This window comes from Mytilus galloprovincialis, chromosome 3 (assembly GCF_965363235.1).
Source record: "Mytilus galloprovincialis chromosome 3, xbMytGall1.hap1.1, whole genome shotgun sequence".
Taxonomy (NCBI): Eukaryota; Metazoa; Mollusca; class Bivalvia; order Mytilida; family Mytilidae; genus Mytilus; species Mytilus galloprovincialis.
Window position 1 is genome coordinate 104,965,880 of NC_134840.1, and position 16,133 is coordinate 104,982,012.

At 31.9% G+C, this 16,133-nt stretch overlaps 1 protein-coding gene across 1 annotated transcript; it reads left to right on the forward strand.

Moving 5' to 3' along the window:
- The first annotated feature begins 10,784 nt into the window (after positions 1-10,784).
- On the forward strand, positions 10,785-14,896 carry LOC143069652 (cholecystokinin receptor type A-like). Its single transcript, XM_076244395.1, has 2 exons — positions 10,785-10,998; positions 12,930-14,896. Exon 2 carries the CDS (start codon positions 12,954-12,956, stop codon positions 14,166-14,168), a length of 1,215 nt encoding a protein of 404 aa, XP_076100510.1. The 5' UTR covers positions 10,785-10,998; positions 12,930-12,953; the 3' UTR covers positions 14,169-14,896.
- The last annotated feature ends 1,237 nt before the right edge of the window (positions 14,897-16,133 follow it).

Genomic DNA, 16,133 nt, shown 5'->3' on the forward strand with positions numbered 1-16,133 from the left:
AACAGAAGACCGACATTTTGCTATTTAAAACGCGAAAATCGAGACAAACCTCAACTTGAAATATGCCGACCTTGTTACAACTGCAGTCTAAAAATAAATAAAGTTTGCAACTAATACACTGATGAAAACATACTTGAACTTATCTGCTTAGCCTAATTGAACTTAAGTAACATAGATGATTAAAAAGCTTGAGAATGTTTCATTATATCAATTAACTTTTGAGGGATGACACGGGAGTGCTTATTTTCTAAATTCAACTTGTTTCATTTTTCTCCCCATATCCCTTTTTTTTAACCCCTATATATAGTTAAAATTCTCAGCCCCACTCCTCCCATATCCAACATCACAAAAGTGTTTCCCCCTCCAAAGATTATTGATGATGATGAATTATATCAATTAACACACAAGTGTATATGTCTTCTTTATCTAAGAGTGCATGTATTGTAAGATCAATTGATCACTAGTCTGACAGTTTAAGTGTTTTTATGATTTTCTTCTTTCTGTTCTACTATGTTCATATATCATAGTAATTGAATTGATTTGAATTAATGCATCTACATGTTTTTCATGGGTGCATGGATTGTTTGTTTGGTGTTGTTGTTGTTTTCTTTTTCTGTTTTCATTTGATTTTTTTCTATGTGTTTTTGTTTTTTCGTTGGTATGTTTGTGTTGTGTTTTTTTCGGGGGGGGGGGGGGGGGGGGGGAGATATTTGATATATGTATCTTTCAGGACCTTTCATGTATTAAGTCTTTTATTATTCTTTTCTTCTCTAAAACGCGATCGTGAAAATAATTACATTATGAAGTCTTTAACATCCCGCTTTTCAGTAGGTGCTTGATATAGTTTCTGTTGCATTAACGTATACCGGACATTTTCCTTTATTCATTAAAATGATGACGTCAAAGTCACGTTTAGTAAAATTGATGTAAAGCGATATTTTATCATTAGAAACATGATTCCGTTTGATTGAATAAAACAGAATGTGGTATTTCATGCCTACGCTTTAGTGGTTAGAATTATTTATAAATCAAAGAGTATTAGAATGTTCTACAAAGCTTCCGTTTGGACGTATATAGACTTAATGATCATTACTGTTGTGACTTCAGTGCGTAATGTTCTCCAAAGCTTCCGTTGGAAGTATAGACTGTTGTGACTGTTTTTGCTTAACAATATTTGACGTTTTATGATTTTAGTATTGATGTCAAGACAGTTTTTATCATTATTGTGCTGAGCAATGGGTTCTGGTTTGTCCACCTTTTTGCCCACCCGCCAAAATTTGAATCAGATTTTTCGGTTCAATGAACACGGGCATATCATAGTACTAGCGACCTTGATTAAAATATCAACCCAAGGGTCCAAACTTACAGTGGCAATTCTGCTCTGCGATTACCTGTCTGATTAGTGTCTATACAAACTCATTTTTTCTGCATTTGAGAGTGAAAAAACGTATCATTAATACGACCATGATTATATGAACATTATCATTTTGGAGAGAAAATTGTATTTGCATTCGTTTTTTCTATTAGGGACGACACAATTATCCTATTAATAATATTCGATCTGCTGTATAGATGCGTTTATAAAGTTAATAGCCTTTTTATCTGCTGATTTGACTTCAGATTATGAAATCATACTAATTGGATGGAGAGCATACGTCAGTCATTCATTTAGAGTTTTGTTTATTTTCAAAATGTATCTTGATTATCCGCGAAATATTTGTCACTGAACATGAAGGAAAGAGGTGTCGATTTTTCACGAATTTGATGATTGTTGTAGAGTATTAAGAAATTATAAAACAAAATTCATTTTATTAGTTAATCATAAATCGGTTATTGTATTTGAAAGATAGTCAGTGAACAAGGATATATCTTTTTACTTCTCATAGAAGTAGCATCAACTCAACTAACAACAACATCAATTGGTGCTAAAACAATCAGAAATGATGGAACTCTTCAAGAGGGACATTCAAACTCATTAGTCAAAAATAAACTGACTACGCCATGCCTAAAATAGAAAAATAACAACAGACTAACAACAATACACAAAACACAACCTAAAAAACTATAGACTGAGCAACAAGAACCACATCAAAAACTATTTTCTCTGTGTCAAAATATTACAATTTTTTATTGTATAGGCAGCGCACGGTAGGTTGTCTCTTGAGTATGCATCTCCACCTAAACAATAGTGTGTTCATTGTATACAGAATTGCTAAAATATTTTGAAAACATTTCATTGCCCCTTCCCCGTCCCGCTTAGAAGAATTAAATACAAGTTTGAAAGTCCTCCTTAACATTCCCAAAATTTTACAAAACCCCCTTGATTGCCTTCCACTCGCTCTTCGGTTACAGATCACGGGTGTCATTCGAATTATCGAGAGAAATGATCGTGAAAGAATACCCAACGGTGGTCAAGAATTGTGAATCGGGATTGTGAATGTATCTAATTGAAATTTTACTTTTAAATCTGTGAAAAATCTTTTGTTTTTTTTCTTAATACGGAATAAATTCGGGGAAAAAAATATGTCTGTAATAATGATTCAACTTTCTCAATGACATGCACTGTGCAATTGGATAAATAAAATATGCAGTACTTTAGGAGAAAACACAAAAGGCGCAACACAAGGCTATGGGATTTATTAAAATATGAAAACAAAATATGAACACATTTTGAGCCTATAATGACTACATTTCAATATATAGTTATATACTTGAAACTGAATCTTTAGTGTGACCGATTAAACAATGAAATAAAAGTTGTTTTCCCTTGAAACCGTTTATTGTGTTTTTAAAAACACTGATTTTTGTTGATTTTTCATAAAAATTGACAGTGAAAGATTGGGTAACGTATTATCTCGATCGTGAAAGACAATGCGTGACCAGACAAACGCAGGACGTGTGTGGGTCTGTGTGTGTGTGGTTTTTTTTTTATACAGGTGATATATAGCCATTCTCCCCCCATGCATGGGAAATAAGTATACACATTACGATAAGAAAAGCAACGACAACCTACATTTTTTTAGACTAAAAAATACTCTCCGAATATTATATCTGTAATTATAGCAAGTTTTCGTTAAACTAATCAACTTTCTAGTCTGTATCTCGAAAAAGGCTATCATTGTCGTCTATGAGGAAATTAAATTATTTATTACAATCTATAGTTGTTCACATTCGACAAATGTTATGACATAAGTGTTAAAGTACAAATTAAAGTACACTCTTCATGTATGAACAAAAGTTTTGACGGTCTCCACCTGTATACAAGGATTTACTTACTATAAAAATCCTTGACCGAGACAAAATGCGTAATTATCATTTTTTTGAAAGAATTAATATATGGCGAAGATGTATGAGATTATAAGACAAATAGTTCTCAATACAACAAAGGATATATCTTGTATTCCACAAAAGATTGTCGATGTTCTTTATGATATAGTTAGTATTGATATTGATTTATTGCTGATGTTTAACGCCACGTTTCTCTATCTTTGACATGTTTCTTCTAGTTTAGTGTTTTTACCACATGTATCTGCTAGCATCATTCCGTACAATTCGAAAATGCTCAAATTAGAAAAACAATTGCCAAAAGGTTTGCACTAGCTTAAGTGTGTGTAATACTTAAAGAGCATATGGTCCGAGAACACAGTTATTTCGTAAAGTATTTCTTTTAGAAAATAAATGAAAATTAAATAATTGACACCTGCGCTTTCTCAATTATAACTTACACTGTGTTTTACTATGTTTGAGACAAATTATATCAAAACTATAGAAAACTTCATCGACTCTAACCCAAAATATGGACAATTTTATGTTAAGGGGGTCTTGAAAACTTTTCACATCTTCCGAAATGCTAATTTTAAACCTTTTTCAGCTGGACAAAATCTCTTTTTTACTTTAAAATTCAGGACCCAATTTTTGTTTACAGTGTAATTGCTATTTGAGGCATAAAACATGAAGAAATAAATTTGGAAGGAGTATAAAAATAAATGGCAACCAACACACAGTCCACACTAGGGACTATGTCATTGTTCCCGGACCATATTGATGTATAAATGTTCTATTCACCTTTATCATCCCCATTATACATGTTACGAACAAAATAACATTTCCAGTTTTAATTGTATATGCAACAAATACAAAGGTGTCATGATTTCCGACAGTTACAACATGAAAAATTAAATGAAAATGGCGACGGGTCTAAAAAAAACCACCCGACCCTTAGCGCAACTTGTGGTTTTACCAAGATTTCCATACTAGTAGTCAGTGTTCAATGAAATATCTGTTAAAGTGTGTGTGATGTTAAATTATTGGGTTTAGAAGTGCGAGCAGAGATTGGATATGGATACATATGTATGCATAAACCGGTTATTGTTAATGCATCGATTTATTAATTCAACATTAATGATTGGAAACAAATTGCTGACTGGTCCTGAAATTAGGATAAAAAATATATGAAGGTCTAAATGGAGTTTATAGAATAGAGAAATACAGAAAATGGATAAAAAAAAAAAAAAATAAAAAACCGAGAAAAAAAGCCAAAATAATAAGGATAGCGAATAACGTGCAGAATAGAGAATAATGAGCAAAATTTACAAAGTCTTAAAAGATTATAGAAAAATTATTTAACAAATTAAATAATACATATAACAAGAAAACCACGACCCTCTTAAGTTACATTCATTGGGACATTTTTTACTAGAAATTATAAGTATCTTTCAATGTTATTTATGAACAGGTATAAAATGTGTTAAGCATTGTGATAGTTTCTAGTGCGTGTCTAGTTTTTTTTGTCAAGGAGGAACCCACTGACAAAACAACAATCAATTATGGAAACGTAAAAAGTATATGCATATTTTTATTTCATATTTTATAACACTATGCGGTGTATTTGTAACTGTATCATCCAACAAATATAATAGTCATTAGGAGATAAAAAAAAGCATAAAACTTGTAATGCATTTGTAAACACGTTCTTATCCTATATATGTTAATGATACGTTTTTTTTTTAATTATTTTGTTTTGTATCTGGGAGTTGTAATTTTTAGGCCCAAATTACTTATTCATTTGGGTCATGTTTAATTTTTTATTTGTGTATATATAAAGGGCGAATCGTGTAATTTACGAATAACTGTGTTCTCGGACCATATGCTCTTTAAGTATTACACACACTTGAGCTAGTGCAAACCTTTTGGCAATTGTTTTTCTAATTTGAGCATTTTCGAATTGTACGGAATGATGCTAGCAGATACATGTGGTAAAAACACTAAACTAGAAGAAAAATGTCAAAGATAGACAAACGTACGTGGCGTTAAACATCAGCAATAAATCAATATCAAAACTAACTATATCGCAAAGAACATCGACAATCTTTTGTGGAATACAAGATATATCCTTTGTTGTATTAAGAACTATTTCATGATCATATGTGTCTCATTATCTCATACATCTTCGCCACATGTTAATTCTTTTAAAAAATGATAATAACACATTTTGTATCGTGTTAAAGGTCAAGGATTTTTATAGCAAGTAAATCCTTGTATAGGTGGAGCGGTGCATTACGTTTGCGCGCATTACCACTACATTTGCGCGCAAAAATCATTACGTTTGCGCGCAGCTTTTGCTTACATTTGCGCGCATTTTTTTGACAGGTAAACTAAGGTGAAATACAGGTCATAATACTTTATTATTTATCAATTATTTACAATTATCAGTACCCCTTCCGTTAGTCTAAGTCTTTTCTTAGACAGGGAAAAAGGAGATAAAGCCGTATATTTTTTTTCGATTTTCAGATACAATTCAACACGTCAAAGGTGTAGACAAAACTTTAAGAAATCTGTGACATAGCCCATTTATCATAACTTGAACTTAAGATAAAAAGGGGTTTTAAATTGATTTTAGAATTCAATATGAACAATATATGATTTGAATTAACAAACTATTTTCAAAATTTATAATTGATAGTCATATCTATTATGAAAATACCAATAAAATATAGTCATTTATAATTTAATATATATGAATTATCATTTTACATGAGATTACCTGTAAAATGAATGCGCGCAAATGTAATCAAAAGCTGCGCGCAAACGTAAAATATTTTAATCCGCAAATGCGCGCAAACGTAGTGCGAGACCGTCAAAAGTGTTGTTCATACATGAAGAGTGTACTTTAATTTGTACTTTTACACTTATGTCGGAACATTTGAACAATGTGAACTACTATATATATAAATTGCCAGTAATAAAAAATTAATTTCCTCATAGACTACAATGATAGCCTTTTTCGAAATACAGACTAGACAGTTGATTATTTTAACGAAAACTTGATATAATTACAGATATAATATTCGGAGAGTATATTGTTTTGTCTAAAACAATATAGGTTCTCGTTGCTTTTCTTAACGTAATGTCTCCTTGGCGCTATTTTGCCAGCTAGGGCAAAATAGCGATTGGTATAGAGTTTTGCTATTTTGCCGGTCTTATTTCAGATTTTTTAATTCAGACTATATGAAATTTGCTATTTTGCCGGTCTTATTTCAGTTTTTTAATTCAGACTATATGAAATAAAATTATATATTTTTAAGGAAATTATTTATGAGGTTGTTTGATGTTACTTTTTGTTTCAAAACTAAAAGGACAAATTAAAACTCAGGTTTTTTTTAAATAGATAACAAATAGTTTTGGACGAATTTCTAAATAATAAGAAAATTCAACAGTTAAAGTCAAATAGTTAGAGAATTTCTCTTCGGATACGATCACAGTCCAAGATAATGTTCGCTATGCATATGTAACGTTGTTTTTATATAAAAAAAAAATTTGTACAGGTAGGATATCATAATGTTTTATAACAGTTCATTTAAGGCAGCATTTGGTGGAAGTTCATTTATGCGTAGAGGATAAGCAGGATCTGCTCATATTGCAGTAAGTAGTTTATATCTCAAAACCGAGTTACGATGACAATATAAGTTGAAGTGTTGTTCATCTTCTATAGACCAAGAATTGCACATTTTACATCATCGTTGTTCGATTGGAATGTTTTTATAGCGTCTTAATGACTCTAATGGGAAAGTACCACAGCGAATTCTAGCGATTGCAGATATTTGTGTCCTTGTTAAATGCTTTTGTACGTACGGCAATATATTATTAACTATTATTTTAAAGTGTTTTTTTAACCTGTCATACCTCCTATCAATTTTAATATTTTACTTTTTAAAAATGTTTTAAAAACATGTTTTTAAGAGACTATATATAGAATAACAATTTTGTATAAATGTTTTCAGAAGACATAGTTATATAGAGATTTCTTATTGAAGTTTAATATGGTTCTATATTTTTATTATTCTTAATTCATATACTTCTATTTCTTAATTATGACCGGCTAACTAGCAACACTCTATATAATTAATCAAAATAGCCACGGACTTAAAAATAACCCACACAGACCCACACACGTCCTGCGTCTGTCTGGTCACGCATTTTCTTTCACGATCAAGATAATACGTTGCCCAATCTTTCACTATCACTTTTTATGGAAATCAACAAAATTCAGTGTTTTTAAAAACAAATTAAACGGTTTCATGGGAAACAAACTTTTATTTCATTGTTTAATCGGTTACACCAAAAATTCAGTTTCAAATATATAACTATATATTGAAATGTAACTATACTATTAGGCTCTTGAAGACGTTACGCACGGTATTCGGTCTATGTTTCATTTGACCATTTCTTGAGGCATAAGTAGGACAAAAACAAATCAATTCTACGTTTAATTGAATAATTACTTTTCTTGATTCATCATATGAATCGAAATAAAATAAAACCTGATTTTAATAAATTTAATATTATGTATTATTACAAAATTAAGCAATGATTCGTGTTTATTATGCCATTTTTGCCGTGTAAGACGTAACAACAATAACCAATCATCCAAATATAAACGAAGAAAAAATTAAAACTACTGAATGGAATTCGATGAAATTTGTACAGGTAGGATATCATATTTACCTAATATGATCATATTCATGGTGTGAAACGGTTACGATAAATATCATTGAAAATTCGAGTACACAAAATTGACAGCAAGCTCTTCGATATAACAATATTTTCACATAAATTATAGAAAAGGTTCAGCACCTCTACATGCAAATGTAATTTTATTGAATTTAACGAACACATTTTTATTTCAAACACAGCTTCTCTAATTTTATTTTTTGTCAGTATTTTCCGTGTCTCCCTTAAATGTTACCAAAACGTTATAAAAATGTGTTCTTATTTTATACTAAATCCCATAGACTTGTGTTGCACCTTTTGAGTTTTCTCCTAAAGTACTGCATATTTTATTTATGTAATTACACAGTGTCATTGAGAAAGTTGAATCATTTTGACAGAAATAATAATAATAATAATAATATTAATAATAATAATAATAAATTTAGGATTTTTATGCCTACAATATTCTTAATTTGAAAATGAAATTTGATAAGGATATTTATAGACATAAACAATCCCATATAGCAAAGTGAATTATCATAGTTTTCAAACATACAATTATTAGAAAGATCCAGGCAGGTATTGAGTACGTAGTTGAAGCATACATTTTATACCTAAACAAACGCGAACTTGATAGAGCACATGGCAACTGGTGTAATTAGTAAATAACATTGAAACTATGGATTCATACCAATACATTCATGTACTTATAAATGATTGTTTTCTCAATTTTTGGACTATTATTTGTCTATCAATAAAGAGCATTATAGTCCTCCTCTGTAGTGTATGACCGCAGGACATGCATCGATAGATGAGAAAATGGGGGACTAAAGACTAGAAGAGGTCTTAATTTGGATTGTCATTTAAAAGCTTGACATATATGTATTTATTGTTATCTTCATAAAGTCCGTGTAAAACATGAGTGATAAATGCTGTAGAACTAGTAAATAAGCTTTTATAATTTTCTTGTTTTTTGCTGTACTTTAGTACACAGTTAGACACAAGCACCAAATGTACTGAGAAATACGATTATTTCAGGAATATAAAGTTTCAGTTACTTATGATTGGACAATATTACATAAATACGGGTATTCTAAGCATCCAATGAAACTTATTTTTCTTTAAGATAATGTAATGGTGTTGATTTTAACAAATTTTCGACAGGTAAAATCCCTACGATTTGACTTACGACTGCCTGTTAACAATCGTAAGTTTACGATCAAACTTGCGATAAATTTCGACTTACGGTTGTTTATAAAACGGTCAAAAACTTACGATTTGACGTACGATTCTTTGTGAAACCAAGTCAGGAATATGGCAGACAGTTGCGTTTTCTCTCACTTCTTCCATGCATTGATAGCGCTTGATTACATGTCAGTTATATGGACTTCCCCTGTTTAAATTTGTCTTGGAATTCGGTATTGTTGTTATACTTGTTGAATATTAGTATGAATGCCAATTACTATACATGAAGCATTTTTGTATTGAATACTTTTGGTGTATTATTTTTCCTCGGCTACTTCCGTGACCATGGATCCACTAGAGAAACAAATTCAATTTGTAATCTATTCACCATTATACTACATCACGTAACTGTATTTTATACATTATATACATATATGATATATATAAGTACGTCTGATTCAGTGACAACTCTACAACAGATGTATCCATCGGATCGCCATCAATGATGGTGATACATGGCTGTGTACATAATGTATATACAACTCGTCTAAACATCAACCAAACAATGTTAGATCTGTAAATTTGCTTTCGCAAATTTTGGGTTCTTCCCTCGCCGGGATTCGAACCCATGCTATTTTTGTAAACCATTACTTCTTATCATAGAGTGTTATTTTTATAATACATGTATATAGGTGCTGTCTTACATACCAAGTGGTCGTGTGGTCTAGCGGGACGGCTGCAGTGCAGGCGATTTGGTGTCACGATATCTCAGAAGCATGGGTTCGAATCCCGGCGAGGGAAGAACCAAAAATTTGCGAAAGCAAATTTACAGATCTAACATTGTTGGGTTGATGTTTAGACGAGTTGCATATATGATATATAGATATATAAAAAGATATGATATGAGTGCCAATGGTACAACTCTCCATTCAAGAAATAAATTAATAAAAAATTAACCATTACAGGTCAATGCACAGCCTTCAAAACAGAGCCTTGGCTCACACCGAACAACAAGCTATAAAGGACCCCAACAATCACTAGTGTAAACACATTCAAACAGGGAAACTAACGTTATTATCGATTTTAAAAAAACCCAAGAGAAACGAAAAGAACTTATGGACCACATCAACAAATAAGAACCAATGAACAAGTCAACAGATTCCTGAATTAAAATAGGTGCAAACAAATGCAGCGGATTATATGTTATGAATGTTTTTGAACCCAGAATGTTGTATGCTTATAAAAATTTGCATACTAGTATCTGTCTTTGTAAGTTAACAATCCAATATTCGTAGTTTGCATAAACACTGAAATAATTTGATTTTGATCTGATATGATTTGTACTGAATCCTCCGATTGTAGAGATAATTGTTTAGTTTATAAAATATGGGTCACATGTTAGGTCATATAACCGATACAACTATTTAATTAAATCCATATTTTGTGTTAATTAACTATAATTAATGTTTACACACTTTTTTAATGAAAATATCGACTAATACCGAGCGCAAGTTATTATCAGTAGCCATGCATCTGGGGTTTACGAGTTGTATTCCTCTTCGTTGGATCATGACTTAATTTTGGTAAACATAATCAGGCTAATGAATGGTGCTTTTCTAAAGCTTTTAGTTTATGTGATGTTAAGTAAAAACAGTTGGGATGGGTAGAATATGACATACTTTTCATTGATGTAAAGTGTTACTAACAGTTTTTAGTTATCGTTAATTTTCGTTCTTCCTTCCTGTGAAACCCATTATGTACGTAGACATGGTAAAGGTTTATCAACATCCCAAGCATTTATAAACATTGCTTAATTTCTAGACGGTAAGTTTTATTTCTTATTTTATATATGAATTTAAGGGGGTGGATTATAATTTTATGAGAAATATGTCTAATACATATTTTAATATCTATCAACAAATACCTTTAAATTGAAAAATACGATACAAAATTTGTATATTGTAGCTTATATGGGTTAAAATTACGACGGAAAATAGTTTTCCTCTGTACGGAAACGCCATTATTATTATTATTCTATTAATGAATTAAAAAGGTGGATATGAGAACGATATTAACCGTACGTAGCGGTTTATATTTTCTGTCTAAAAGTTTGTATATTTATCTTTACTTATAAAATAGAGATATGAATCTTATGTTTGTCCATTATTCTCTATTCCATAAACCCCACCCACACTCTCTCCTAAGGATCTCAGCTGAACATTATTCTCTATTCCATAAACCCCACCCACACTCTCTCCCAAGGATGTCAGCTGAACATTATTCTCTATTCCATAAACCCCACCCACACTCTCTCCCAAGGATCTCAGCTGAACATTATTCTCTATTCCATAAACCCCACCCACACTCTCTCCCAAGGATCTCAGCTGAACATTATTCTCTATTCCATAAACCCCACCCACACTCTCTCCCAAGGATCTCAGCTGAACATTATTCTCTATTCCATAAACCCCACCCACACTCTCTCCCAAGGATCTCAGCTGAACATTATTCTCTATTCCATAAACCCCACCCACACTCTCTCCATTATTCTCTATTCCATAAACCCCACCCACACTCTCTCCATTATTCTCTATTCCATAAACCCCACCCACACTCTCTCCATTATTCTCTATTCCATAAACCCCCACCCACACTCTCTCCATTATTCTCTATTCCATAAACCCCCACCCACACTCTCTCCATTATTCTCTATTCCATAAACCCCCACCCACACTCTCTCCATTATTCTCTATTCCATAAACCCCCACCCACACTCTCTCCATTATTCTCTATTCCATAAACCCCACCCACACTCTCTCCTAAGGATCTCAGCGGAACATAAATGCGAGAAGCTGAAGTCATACAATCAAAGTTTATATTTGTTGGATTAATGCGAATGGAAGTAATAAGATATTGTGTTTTCTTCATCTTATGTCTAATCTTGTATTCATTACGTTTTAAAATTTGAAGTATCGTATTTTTCAAATTCATGGAATATTTTGTTTTCATTTCGAAGACTATTTTTGATTTGCTGATACTAGACTTGTACATGCCGTCTTTGAATTAATCATTATGTGTAATCGTTCGATATTGCAACTTATTTTTGCTTATCTATATTAAATAACTTTGATATTATTATGTAATTTGTATTTTGTTTGTCACAAGCTGTTTTCAATATGCTTAAGGCCAATACAGATTATTATTCAATATTTGATTTTTATTTATAATTCATTGACTATACAAGAAAAACATCTGTACACAATGTTTAAATAATATATGTGTATTCAGAATATAAACGAATTGTATCAGATGTCTACAGAACTGGGGTGAAATATAGATTGCAATGCATTTATGATTCAATCTTAAAAGTTAGCTTCTTTACGATTTACAAATCAGAAAATTGAAAAGAATTTGAAAACTTTAAGCTTGATAGTTACTAACACATGGACTGTCAAACCCGCTATGCATGCCGGGGATGTTTAAAGCTTACTTTATGGATTAGGTTTCGCTTATTGATGAAAACTCAAGACTGTTCAGTGGCCTATATAGTTGTTCATATCTTCATCACTTAAGATTCTGGTGGATAATTGACGACACTACACAATTCTATCAATATCTACAGAGCACACAGTGTAAAAAATTAAATACACAGAACTACTGGGTCTGAATTTCTTATTCCATAAAAAAAACAAGAAGAGTATCGTGTTGTTTATTTTAAAGACAGTTCATTAAAATAAATCTATTTTGTTTTTCAGCCATCGCAAAATCAACGCGGAGACATGAATGCTACTGCCTTAAACAACACTCAAAGTTTTAGAAGATCTGTGCCATTTACATTGGAGACATTATCAGAGAGAAGAGTCTATATCAACATTCCGTCTATAATATATACATTTATATTACTGTTTATTGGCATACCAGGCAATGCCACCGTTTTCTACATCTATTTTACAAGATGGAAGAAAAGTTCTACCCGAGTTTTTATTATTGCCCTGGCAATACTGGATCTTACCAACTGTACGTTAACATTTCCTTTTGAGTTGGCACATATGTTCAACCCATTTAACTTTGATTTTCCTGTATTGTGTAAGTTATTTCGGTTCACCACTTACACGTGTAATAGTGGCGGGGCTTTATTGCTGATTGCTATTGCCGTAGACCGCCATATGAGGATTTGTAAACCGTATAAAAAGCCAATGAACCCAAAGATAGCTAAACTGATATCAATCGTAATTATTGTGACGTCAGTCGCCACGTGCTGGCCTTCTCTGATAATATACGGCATAGAAGTTCGGCGCATTACACCAACGATCGAACTGAAATTCTGCTTAATTGAAACTAGATATCGTGACACGCAATACCCATTGGCATATCTTCTTGTTCAGTGCGCATGTACTATAGTTATATTTATAGTTTTAGTCGTCATATATTCAATTATTGGCGCCCAAGTATGCCGTCGTTGGAAGTTTAGGACAACATCATTGAAGTCCGTTGGCGATGGTGACGATGGTGTAATTGCTGATATTTCTTCTATTAATTGCAATGATAAAGATGACAGCGTTTGGAAAGATGACGAGGAAAAGGATAATAATTCCTCCCTTGTAAATGAAAATGAGCCGAAAATGAAACCGGATGTTGCTAGACTTCCATATTTATCCCAATCTTCAACCATGTTAAAGAAGAAAAAAGTATTTGACTCTCGGGCGATACGTATCGGGAAAACAACAATCATGTTATTTGTGGTTACCATTGCATACATTCTTTGTTTCTCGCCATTCTTGGGGTTAGCAAGTCATCGATCGATTTATCCAGAACGATGGGAGAAACTATCACAGGCCGGAGAAACACTTTATCAATTTTTCTTGCGATCCTACTTATCCAACTGTGCTATCAATCCAATCATATACTCTTACTTCAACCGGATATTCCGACAAGAGTGTGTCAAGTTTTACCGGAAACTCTTCTGTACAAAACAAAACGTTTATCGACCTTAATAATATGATAGATTATGTATAAAATATTCTGAGGTTGAAAGTTTATATACGCAATAGTACGGAAATTGCAACTTCTGGCGTTGATGTAATTCGTTTGTGTTTGTAAGTCTGTTAACGACATTGAACCTAAGTAAAAATAACACAAAAACGGGCAGATGTGTTTAGTTTATAAACATATTTGTTTACAATGGTGGTAAACAGAATTGCAAATAAGTAATCAAGGAGCTAGTTATGAAACAGGAGGAAAACAATTACAACCTAATGTTGACGAGTTTGTTGATCTATTTTATTGAATGTATAAATTGTATGAATATTCAAAGCAAGTTTGAAAAAGACAAACCCTTAATCTTGGATACCGATGAAATATCTGCCACAGAGTCTCAGTATTTTTTCAGTATTTATTACTGTACGAGGAAGCTATAGACAAGCATTGATGTGACTGTTAAAAGGAATACATCATGATTAAATACCATGATTAAACATGTTAAACATAAAAAACATAGTTAAAGTACTTTGTATGAAAGCTCAGGTTTAGATATTTGAATATTATAAAACCTACATTATGTCATCTGCTGCAGACACCAATGATACATAGACGTTCATTTGTAAACATTCTGTAAGATTTTGAGCAAACAATAATGTTGTCTTGAAATGGTACTTTGATAGAATTACACATTAATCTTTATATTGTCTTTTCCAAAATAAAGTATTTTAATAATGGATGAAAACTGGACAACTAAGTTTTACGGAGTATGATTTTCTGCATAGAAACACTTTTGTGAGGGCTGCATCAGTTTTAATTTGCTAAAATTAAAAGAAGCTTCTTTAAATTACACTTGATTATAAGGCACAGAAAAGAATTGAAAAGGTTTTCGTCCCGACATCATATATCCCGATAGCCTCTCCATAGAGGGGATGGTGAAAATAAAACTTTTTCAATACAGGTCATGAACATCCTATAATACATACCGATGCACATTTAAAATTCTACCACTTTGCATGACTTGGTGAACATGTGAATCAGATTTGTTACAATCTTAATACAAAAAATGAAATCTGTCTAGAAATCTCTTATATACTTATCTACAGTATACACCCGGGATTGACATAAAAGATAAACTTTTCATCACACATGTTTATGTTATAATTCGAAAGGTGTTATATTAAGATTGATGTTGATATATGCATTCCAAAGTCAAAGCATTAATAAGTATGAAATATGTTTTGCAAAGTAAACACATTATCCGTTTGTTTTTACACTGTGCATTTTAATAATAGATATATAACTGCATGAAGACTTTTTCTAAGATGACGTATACAGTCAAACAAGCATATAAAGGTCACACACGGGGAACAACTGACATTTTAAAAGAGAGGAAAAAGATAACATAGGGACATTCTAACTAAGTCGAAAATAAAGTAACAACGCAATGGCTAAAAAAGAAAAAGACAAACAGACAAACAACAGTACACAAAACACAATTAAGAAAACTAAAGACTTAGTAACACATACCATACCAAAAACTGGAGAGGTCTAGATAGAGTTGTTTTTTCTACTATTGGGCTAAATTAAGGAAACAGTAGTATACCGCTGTTCGAAATCCATAAATCGATTGAGAAAAAAACCCAAATCCGGGGTACACTCTAAAACTGAGGGAAACACATCAAATATAAGAGAACTACGACACAACAGAAACACAACATTAGAATGGAACACACACAGAAACGACCTATATTATAACAGTGGCCATTTTCCTGACTTGATACAGGTAAAGAAGATGACCTTACAAGACAGGTTTTCGTTTTAATAAAGGCGACTTTACTAGCAGATTCGGCTGTTTAATCCAGATTTTTATTAATCATCTATATTTCTTTTCTCAAGACACCAATGAACATTATACCTGAACATACTAGTAGTGATAGTACCTTTATTCAATCTAAGCAAGAAAAATCATCGTTTTTTTT